We start from the raw sequence: 11,433 nt of genomic DNA, 5'->3' as shown, positions 1-11,433 counted from the left end.
TTGTGGGTTCTTTATAATTTTACATAGAGATAGATGTACTCACAAAAATTATAATTATCTAAACCCAAATATGATTGACACCTAAATTTATCTTCATACTTGATTAAAATTTATTTTCAAACTATTCAAACTCAATCATTATTATCTAAAAAATACCAAACTCATTTAATTTTATGTATTTTAATTAAAAATCTACATACAAATTATTTTTATTAATAATTTATATTTTAAAAATTTAAAAATTCTATAAAATATGTTAATTTTATTTTATATAAAATAAAAAAATTAAATATTTATAAATATTATTATAAAAAAATATATTTTTTATTTTTAATTAAATACTTATATAAATAAATTTGGATAACGAACTTGTAAAATTCGAACATGTTACGAGTATTAAATTTCAAATCTAATCCACAACCCATTTATATATTACCTAAACCAACTCATGTTCGATCGGATTAAATGTTTGCAAAAACCTGACCATTGCCATCCCTAATATCGCACCCCAAAGCTTTCTGATTAACATGAATCAAATTAATGAAGTTTTAGATCTATAGACCTTTGTGGAAAAATTTTGGGCAAACCAACTTTCATATGGGAAATGCAAGATCACTATTTATCATGGTCTTCATGTAGATATCTTCATTTTAGAGAAATTTCATTGGCACCAACGAATTGAAGGAGTGAAAGCATGAAAAACATAAATTTATATCATTGAATACAAAAATTTTTTACCTAGAGTCATATGCATCATGCAAGATTTATTTTTATCTATTTGATTTCAATGATAAACAGCATATTAAAACTCTTTTAATATGTTTTGAATCTAGATTTGCCATTTAAAATTTTAAAATTAATCAGATTAATTCACTATAACCCTAGATTAGATCAAGAACAAGTGCACTAACCTTTTGATGCACTGCAGTGTATTTGACACCTTTGGGATGTGCCTTAGGACACTAGATGTTGTCCCTCTAGCTTGTCCACACCAATATCACCTATGACAGCCCTTGAACAGCTTCTAAAACTTTTTCTATGAATTAGAAAATCAATTTTTGCCTTTTGAGAGATTACAGATGTAAACAGGACACTAAAAACAATTTCTAGTGTTTTTAATTCAAGAGATTGTTTGCTAATCTCTTTGAATTGATGAGAGATGAAGAAGAAGAAGAGAAGGGAGAGCAGCCAAGGGTGGTGGCACAAAGAGATGAATGGCAGCTTGTTATGTTTTTCTTTTCATAACAACACCTATATAGCTAGGTCACCACTTAAAATCCTTGCTACATGTCACCCTCTTATTGATTTTAGGTTTAATTGACCCAATCACATTGTGCCAAGTGTCAAACCTATATTTAATCTTGACTTTGATCATCTTACATGATTAAAAGACATTTGACAAGCTTATGTGCAGTGCCATGTGTGATATTTTAATTACTAAAAAAACAGAATAAGCTTTAAGGAAACTTTATTATAATACTATCAAGTATTGAGCTCCATAGGAAACAGTAGCAGTAAGCCTTAGCACACGCCAGCTATAGCCAAAATAAGAAAAATGACTATATTATGAAGAACACTCAGCAGCACCTCAGCAGAAAAACATTGAACTAGCAACATTCTTGTGCAACCTAGGCAGCTTTGGAACTGGACCCTGTCCTGAAGAGATTTCAGACAAATTATCCTCAAACTTCATAAACTGCCCCATCTGTCGTGCAGCAAGGTTAGCATAACGCAAAGGAGCCACTGCAGGAAATACAATAACAACATTGTTAAGGTACTACGAATTCTCTAGTTGTGTACTGAAAAGTGCAGTAAAATTACCTATTCTGATTGTGGTAGTACTCCTTTGGCTCCTAAAAAATAAGTAAATCCAATCAAATGATTATGTGGTTGAAAAGTTTTTGCATTCAACTGATGGATAAGAAGGAATTCGAGCTTAAAAGCTTACACATAAGAAAGAGCATGGATAAGATTTTGCAACTCATCAGGAGAGAATCCAATCTCATCAAGCAAGACATGATAATGTGCAGGCCTTGAAGTTCCCTATCGTAATGGAGGAAAATAAAAATAATGCTTACAAGTTTGATTCATTGTTAAGAAAACAGAGGTTATGCTCACAGATGCATCAGATCACCCAATGTTTATCAAGCATCACAATGTGTGTGATAGAGAGAGGAGGTAGAATACTTACAATCATGCTTGCATGAGCACACAAGTAAAAATCATAGTTTCTAGGATGCACAATTTCTGTATCTACGACGGTCCCTGTGAAATTTTGTGGGGTATTGCATCGTGAAAAACAAAGAAATGAAAAAACATAAAAACAAAACAGCTCTGCAGACTAGCTAACCAGAAGGAACATTTTCAGGGCTAATGTCTTGAAATAGCTTAGTGTAGTGACCCTTCTGAGCAACAATTACTATAAACTTGGGAACGACTACCTCACTTTTAAAAAGATCCTGATAGGCCTGGACAACAAGAAAGATCATCAACTTGAAAAACAACAATTGGAAAATTCATTTTATATCTCCCTTTATCAGCAGGTCCTACAGCAACCCTCAAACTTTACAATGGAGCAAAAAGAACAAATATAGTATTACAGTAAGCATCAATCTGTAGCAGAACCTTTAGGATCTGCTCCACTTCAACGTTCAAAACCTTACTGAACTGTGACTCAGCCACTCCATTCCTGAAACCATAAAACCACAGTTCATCAACCAAAGGAATCCAGCAGTACAAAACATTTATATTTAAATAAATCCCAAACATATCTTACCTACCATAATTAAGTTCTAATTGGCTGTTAATAATGCAAATAATTAAGCATAATTAAACAGTTGAAATAGAAAGAAAAAGATAATTTTAACAAGTAAAATAATCTTGTTCGCACCCATTAATTGTGCTTAAAGGTGCAACATTATAAAGCATATCAGTAGCGTTCTCATGGATTAAAACAAAGAAAAGCACCGATTGAATATTGATAGGTGAGGTATACTCTCAGGGCTACTACCAAGTGTCATTATCCCACCGAAGCATCGCCCTATGATGGAAAATAAATAAATTGGCAGCAATCCATGTGTCACTCAAATTTTCTAAAACCCAGACATTTGGAAAATTTCCCAAAAAATAAACAAATTAGAAGTCAAAATATAATTAACATAATGCAGTGATACCTGAAAACAATAATGTGCTTTGGTTTGATTCCATTGCTTGTATGACAGAAGTCCTCTAGCAGCTCCCTGCAACAACGAACAATTCCTTAACTCAGATGAGTTATAGAGGCATGAAAACAACAATTCTTTGCAATGTTTATGTACAATATTGAATATGGGACTATCTGATGAATTTAAAAACAGTTTTGCTGTTACCAGAAATCATCATTCTAATGAATCCAAGGACATAAATAAGACTTCAAAGGTTGATAATCTTACAAATGTGATGAAAATCTATTTACTACATTACCTCATCATGCCATCATCCTTCCCATTAGCTAAAGGGTTGTATAGAGCATCAATCATCACCTCCTTAGGAGACTGAGCTCTTACAGAAGCTCTATACCTTGAAATATGTGGCCAATATAGGGATCCAACAACCTGAAAATAGCAACATTATCAATACTGAGCATGGAAAAATTCATTAAAATTCGAATTTTACCGCGGCTAATGATGGTTTGTCTGATGGACCAGGAGAGCCAAGAGATACGCCCATGCCCAAAATCATTGTAGGAGTATCTTTTATGAGGGGTATTTGTATGGAATCCTCAATTGCCAACAGAGAATTAATTCCTCCAAGCTATAACAAAATACACAATTTTAACTCAATGTCTCATCTAAAGGGTAAACAAATAGAGATACTTCATGGTTTTATTTTCAAGAAATACCTTAGAATTGATCTTAAGAAGTACATTGGAAAGATACTGATCATTAATCGTAGATGGGTAAATGCACTGTGTAACAATGCCACAATCACTAAGACATTTCTTCTTCCATGGTCCTGGCAGTTGGAAGGAAACATATTTATCAAGTAATTACAATGAATTACCCTAAGAAATGTGATACAGAGAGATGATTAATATACCATAAACATCAGATTTCTTCTCTGGCAAGACGCACAGAATAAACTGGGTATCTTTCAGAAGCTTAGCTCTGTTCAGCATCTCAAACATATTTTCTACTCTATCAAGAGGTTTGTCTCCTCTAGATTGTGGGTCCTCCCAAATTGGGGTACGTGGGCTTTTAATTTGCTTCAGGGATGCATATATAGAACAGTTATGCATATATAGACACAGAATTTACAAAGGCAAAGATTGAAAATAATTATGTAATTCAAGAACATACTATGCCCATTCTTCTTCCACAGCTTATGAGATCATGGCAGATTTTATCATTATAACAGCGAGAAGAAAAGTTAACCACAACCCATCGATCAATGCAAGTGGTTTTGAAAAGAGTCTGCAAGAGGAGAAGATTCAAATAACATTAGACATAATAGATGACCAATGAAATATAAAATCAGCAAAGTTCAGCCAAACTAGAGGGTCACAGTACCTTGTAATTGAAGTTCCACCGACCATTCGTAGGGAGAAAGTCTTCCTTGTTTCCTACCCTCAACTGCATATTACATACAGAAGCATTTTATCAATTTAAATGCACAGAGAGAATCATAAATGGAGGGCGGAACAAGAAAAAGAAAGATTTACCATTGGAGTTCCAAGTACGCGACCGTCAACTTGCATCATTTGTCTTTCTATAGAAACACCACTTGCAGAAAGCAAAGAATCATCATCGCAACGGTAGTTTCTCACAGCCTGCCAAATGATACAAATGCTTTTATATTATTCAAGGCAACATAAAAAGGGCATACAGATAAAAGAAAACTTACATCAATCACAGTTCGTTTTCTATCTTGAGGGTTTTGTCTAGAATTTGCAACCAAAGATGCTCTTAGGGTTGGGGATAGAGCTTTTGTACAGCGCTGGAGTGGAACAAGCGAACAAAGCTGCAACACAGGGAAACGCATAGGAAGTAAGACAAGATTCAAGCAACACAAACTAAAAATAAGAATATTGCGTAAGAAAATTCAGCATACCTCTATTGGCAGATAGATAGGTTGTTTAGTATTGCCAACATCAAGGCAAGGCAGACATGCAGAGTCGGTGAGTTCTATGCCGCGGTGTTTAGTAAAATACTCATACACTGTTATCTTCACAACCTGCGGCTTCACATTTGCACAATCATGGCTTCTCACTTTCATTGAAAAACTAGGAAATAAGAGCAAAGTTAGAGGTTCACAATGGATACAAAACGAAGAGGGACAATTCAAAGAGGGAAAAGGCACAGACGGCAAAGAACCGCTTACTATTGCTCCTTGCAGACCTTTTGGCTCAAGCCAATAATTTTATATTCCATGTCACGGTGCCTTGGCTTAATCCTCAAATTTTTCAACATAATTTTGGCCTGTAGATCAAAATATAAATGGGTTTTTTACCAAAAGTGTGGAATCAAAAAATAAAAAATAAAAAATAAAAAAAATGATGAGTTTGAATGTAATTATTAAAAGGGGTGAAAGGTATTAGAACAATAGGCTAATTATAGCAGCGTCTAAAATGAAAAGTTATACTCGTCCTGTTTTTATTTTAATTTTTTAATTATAAAAATATAAATATTATTTTAATAGTTAATATTATAATAATTAATATTATATATTATAATATTTTTATTATAAAAAATTATTTTTAATTTAAAATCAAATTAAATAAAAATAAATAAAAATTAAAATATAAAAATTTATTAAAATAAAATAATTAAAAATTAAAAAAAAAATTAGACGCTATCATCAAATTTTAGTTTTAATTTTTTTAATTATTTTATTTTATATTTTAAATAAAATATAAATATTATTTTAATAAAAATATTATAATAATTAATATTATAAATCACAATATTTTTATTATAAAAAACTATTTTTTAATTTAAAATTAAATTAAATAAAAATTAAAATATAAAAATTTATTAAAATAAAAAACCCCATATAAATGAATTTCAACAGCACAAAACTATGCTGGATTTTGCGGATACAATTTAGCAACTTATTACCTTCACCCAGTCAATATAGCATGGATCCTGTACATTCTGGTTAGCTTTCAGAAAATCAATCACTGGTCCAGGGGTTAGGAAAATCGTCGTAGACACATCTGGAGCACACCAGAAAGAAGAAGAATGGCAGACATCAATGAATAAGCAGCAACAAATTAAAAACACAAATTACAAATACAACACAAATCAACATTCTACTCAAACCAAGTTTTGATTTAAACAAAAAAATAAATAGTTAATACCCATATAAAGAGACAAGCCACCCTGAGTTGTACGGAAGCTGGAATGGTATCCCCTAACTACTGTTATACCTCCTCCGCCATCAGTAAAGCTCTTTGCCTCCTCCGACAGAAGGCACCCTCTTTGCCTGTTCTTCAAGATAGTATCCAGCACTCTTAAAGCATCTTGAGTATTATTATTTGTCTCATTTCTTTGAAGAGACAGAGCAATGGAATTTAAGGGGATTTTCGCAGCATAAACTATTTCTACTTTAAAAGTCTCTGACCGCAAACCACGTTTAGACCTTTTACAAGTCGCAGCAAAGCTACCACCACCATCAGCGTTGCAACTTCCATTATCAGGCAAAGATAATTTAATTCAACACAAGTTAATTCCAACGTAAAATACTCCAACACACAAATCATAGAAGTGGATGGAAAATTCACATACCGTTTTGCAATTGATTCCTCAAGAACTACAGTGAACTCCATCCAGGACTGTGGCAGACGAACCAATGAATAGAGGATTTTCTCACCATCATATGCAAAGCTTTTACCAGATAGTTCATATAAGTACGTCTGACAAAGCCTATCAATTATTTTTCGCTTTTCATCAACAACTCTGTTATCTTCAGCAGTAATAGAAACCTGCAACATTGTAAGGCATAAGGCATATATATATATATATATATATATATATATATATATATATATATTGAAATACCAGAAATAAAGCAGACAATAAGTAGAAAACCACTAGGTGAACATACACTATACTGGTAAAACACGACATCTGTGACATTGACAGAAACTTTGAAGTGGTTGCTGAGCAATTGCATGGGATGCCCGCTACTTCCAAACCCAGGCCTGCCTATAATAGAACGTTTGGTTGGTTTTGGAGAGGATCCACCAGCTTCCTCCATCTTGCAATCAAATCAGAAACGATCATCTCATAAGTGACTAATCAGCTTCACAAAATATAGATGGATTCATACCAAAAATGCTTGTTATTACAGAAATGAAAACATAGATTGACACAGAAATACAACCAAAATCAGAGTATCAGAGATTAATTAAGAAAAAAAATAGACGCTAAACACAAGACTATCAAAGACTCGTTCAAGCAGAGAGCTAGAAAGCAAAAATAATGCTAGGAAATGGATGACTATTTACTGAGATTGAAGATAGTGTGTACTTGGCTTCTCTGGTCTTCAGAGGTCACCAAGAGAGCGAAGAGAATGGATGGAAAGAAGAATACAGAGCATGCTGTGCTTAAGGAATCGCGTGTATTTACAGATATGTTGCGGGCGATTCACTGTCCATTCATGTATACTTTCGGTTAACAAATGGGCCGATTCACTGTCCCTCGCTCCATGCCGTACATGAACATTAATTCACATCGTAAAGAAAATGCTTTTTCGGTTGCAATCGCGAGGGCTAATTATTGAATACAGAAAAGAATTTAAAAAATATTGCTCTCTTATATGAAAAAAAAAAAAAAAAATTCTATTGTCAATGAGTATTGAGTGTAACGTAGGTAGGGGGAGCAGTTTTCGGTTTAAATCGAAAAATCGAATCGATGAATTTGGTTTAATCGGTTTGATTTTAAAATTTAATTGATTTGATTTGGTTTATAATTTTGATAATTTAGATTAATCGGTTCGGTTCGGTTATTTTCATAAAAAAAAATCAAAAAAATCGAACCGAACCGAAATTATTAATATATATAGGAAATCAAAAAAATTGAAACAAATTGAATCGAACCGAACCGAAATCAAGAAAACCGAACCGAACCTTAAGATTTTTGAGTTTTGATTTCTAATTTTTTTTGTTTTTATGTTTTTATTATTTAGATTTAATGTTAAAAATATGAAATTTTATAAATTTCGGTTTGATCGATTTAAAACCGAACCAAACCGAACCGATATTTATCGGTTCGATTCGGTTCGATTTTCTCTTATCAATCGGTTTGGTTCGGTTTTTAAAATTTTTTATTTTCGATTTTTGGTTTTATCGGTTCGGTTCGGTTCGGAACCGAACCAACCATTTGCACACCCCTAAATGTAGAGCTAAGGAGAGAAATTAAGTTTGATTTTTTAGGAATTTATTATTATGAGTGGTAGTTATAAATTTAAAGAGATTAGTTTTTTTGTAAATAATAAAATCTATTTATTATAATGATTGATTATAATGGATCCAATATAGATTTTATCATAATTAATGATTATAATAAAATCATTATATGTACATCGATTTTACTTAATAAAAATTTGATTTGTTATGTACAGTGAAAATATTATTATATGTGATGTCCCAAAATATGTCCAAGAGGGGGGTGAATTGGACTTTAAAAACAATTTTCGGTTCTTGCTCAAAACCTTTGAAAATTGCAGCTAGGTTCAACTAAATTAACTAATGTGAAAAATGAACAATATAGCTCTATTGACAAGTTGACTCAAGGTTAAGCTGTATGCAATCAGTATACTGATATAACAGACTATATAAGCATTCAGTAAATATATCAATAAACTGAATACGTTTTTATCACAAAGAACTAGAGCAAGTATACGGATATCCTATCCGACAAAGACTGTGATAACCAGCGAATATATCGGATATCGCAGATTTTGCAAAGAAACTATTTTTCTCGGATAGCGGCAAGATCAACAAAGATATGATATTAATTTTCATATCAGCAAAAGCATATCATTCATAAAGCTAAATTGCAAAAATGTAAAGAGCAAGGGTTGAGAAAATGAACACTGGAATTTTTATAGTGGTTCGGCTTTAACTAGCCTACATCCACTCTCTCAAAGATCCCACTTTGAGTCTTCACTCCACTATTCTTCTCTTTTCAAGGCAAGAGACAAAGCCCTTTACAAATCTTCTCAACAAAGCTTTTACAAGTAGCTTCACACTTCTACCAAGTGTTATCCCAAACACTTATCACAACCAAGCTTCAATAGGTGCTTGAAAGACCTCTCACAAATGATAATAATGTGTTTAAAAACTCACTCTCACTCAATTACAACAGCAACTATAAAGAAGAGTTGAGTAAATAAGCCAATGATGAGCAATAAATCACTTTGAGCACTTTGAATGAAAGCTTTAAAGATTTTGAACAGTAGAGGGACTTTCATTAAGTGCAAAATGGCCAAAGGAAGGTGTATTTATAGCTTTGGAACGTTTTTACCGTTGCGAACTCATTTGAACGTTACGAATCTAATTTCAAGAAAATAGCTGTTATTTTGTCGTTTTCTGCGATGTTGTGCAGAGTTGAAATAGTTAGCGTACTTGAGAAAATAGCAAACCAGTTAGCATACTAAAATCAGTAGCAAACCAGTTAGCATACCAGGAAAACTTTTCTGCATAACTTTCAAAACTATAAAACTTTACACCAAATCATAGTCAAATACTTTTTAGGCCAATAATAATGATATTTAAAAAGAAAATCTTTTGAGGGATTAAAAATAAGCATCATTGACTTTTACTCCTCAATTCTTTTCACAAGTAATTCTAGAAATTAAAACTAATTTCTATACTAGATGTACCTTCAATTCTGATTTTCAATGCAGCCTTAGAAGGTAACCTTTTCTTCTTTTATCTCTTTTGCTTCGTCTTGTGTTATCCTTAGAATGTCATCCTTTCTTCATAAGCATGAATCCATCATGAAATCCTTTTGTCCTTTTTCTTTGAGATACACAACACTTAAAAGAATGTTAGTTTGATTCTAGTTGAGTTTTGGAATCATCAAAATCTATGCTCCTTTGAGCTTGTGGGGTCAACAATCTCCCCCTTTTTGATGATGACAAAACTCAATTGAATCACCATGTAAATGTAAGTGTGAGTATGTGTATGAATGTGTATGTGAGAATAACTCCCCCTATGTATGTGCTTATATCAACAATTAATCACAAATAACTCCCCCTTAATAATTTCAATAAAACATCCATAAGCATTTTCTTAAGGAGTCAAGTGTGACTAAAGATACTAACTAAATATGCACAATATACACACTAATCACAAACTGTATATATCATTCACAAGTGATATCAACAATATGCACACCATAAAATTATATCAACAATATACTATTCACAAACTATATCATGCACCATTAATCACAAACTATATCAAGTATCAAGATTACCATTCATTACTTTTCTCCCCCTTTTTGTCAGCATCAAAAGAATATGGGAGAAATCATGCATGTGTGAATAAGTCAAAATTCAGTTTAAGTGCAGTGAATAAACAGTCAAAACAGTAACTGATATAGCAGACTAATTTAAAGTTCAGAAAAACCAAAAGTAGCAAACTAAGTAGCAAACTAACAGACAGACTGTTAGACAAAATTCAATCAGAATTCAGTTTATCCTTTCAGCCTGGAACTTCTCCTGATTGGTTTTGGAGCACCCATTTTCAGCTTTTTGGGCTTGACAGGTTTGTCACTCAAGGTTTGAAGAATTGCAGCAGCCAATTCAGTTCCGGGTGTCAAAGGAACAATAGGCCCAGCTGCTAACTCAGTAGTACCAGACTCAGCTGCAGACTTTTTGCCAGTTTTAGTCTTTTTGCCAGAGGGTTTACCAGTTTCCTCTTTCTGTTTGCGTCTTTGTTCTTGTTGAGCTGTTTTGCCCTTTCCTTTTGCAGAGCGGCAGGCAGTGTCTCGGGTTACGCCGGACTACGAGTCACTCATGTCTTTCCCACTACCATCTTTGCTGCCTCCATTACCATTCTTATCATCAGATTCATCTTCATCTTTTTCTGCTTCAGCTTCTTCCTCTTCTTCCTTTTCTTCCTCTTTCTCTTCTTCTTCTTCTTCAGTTTCTTTTTCTTCCTCTTCTTCTGTTTCTTCTTCCTCTTCCTCTTCTGTTTCTTCTTCTTCTTCTGTTTCTTTCTCTTTCTCCTTTTCTTTCACTTTCTCGGCTAGAGGAACAGAACCAGTAGCAACCTTACTGGTTTCTCCAGCCTCAGTGGTTGAAATACCCAAATGGACTTTGATTTTAAACAATTCTTCCACAATCTTGTACATCAACATCAAAGATCCATCAACTTTAGAGTCAAGAGCATTCATAAGAATAGTTTGAAAACTTCTAAATTTTTGTAGCTCTCCAAGTTCCATT

At 33.0% G+C, this 11,433-nt stretch overlaps 1 protein-coding gene across 2 annotated transcripts; it reads right to left on the bottom strand.

The window, feature by feature from the left end:
- Positions 1-1,451: 1,451 nt before the first annotated feature.
- Positions 1,452-7,632, bottom strand: LOC110656884 (protein argonaute 16). Of its 2 annotated transcripts, none has more exons than XM_058129201.1 (22): positions 7,509-7,632; positions 7,084-7,236; positions 6,765-6,961; positions 6,338-6,663; positions 6,096-6,193; positions 5,359-5,456; positions 5,089-5,260; positions 4,882-4,998; positions 4,700-4,807; positions 4,548-4,610; positions 4,338-4,451; positions 4,078-4,243; positions 3,881-3,993; positions 3,655-3,792; positions 3,463-3,593; positions 3,174-3,239; positions 2,626-2,689; positions 2,351-2,468; positions 2,192-2,265; positions 1,949-2,043; positions 1,822-1,853; positions 1,452-1,743 (listed from the first exon to the last, which is right to left on the bottom strand). In XM_058129201.1, exons 2-22 carry the CDS (start codon positions 7,234-7,236, stop codon positions 1,589-1,591), a joined length of 2,598 nt encoding a protein of 865 aa, XP_057985184.1. In that variant the 5' UTR covers positions 7,509-7,632; the 3' UTR covers positions 1,452-1,588. The 2 variants fall into 2 exon arrangements, with proteins under 2 accessions (XP_057985184.1, XP_057985185.1); XM_058129202.1 differs by having other exon boundaries at positions 7,487-7,615.
- Positions 7,633-11,433: the final 3,801 nt, after the last annotated feature.

This window comes from Hevea brasiliensis, chromosome 10, assembly GCF_030052815.1.
Source record: "Hevea brasiliensis isolate MT/VB/25A 57/8 chromosome 10, ASM3005281v1, whole genome shotgun sequence".
NCBI classification, from domain to species: Eukaryota; Viridiplantae; Streptophyta; class Magnoliopsida; order Malpighiales; family Euphorbiaceae; genus Hevea; species Hevea brasiliensis.
This window is presented reverse-complemented; position numbering and strand designations above follow the sequence as displayed.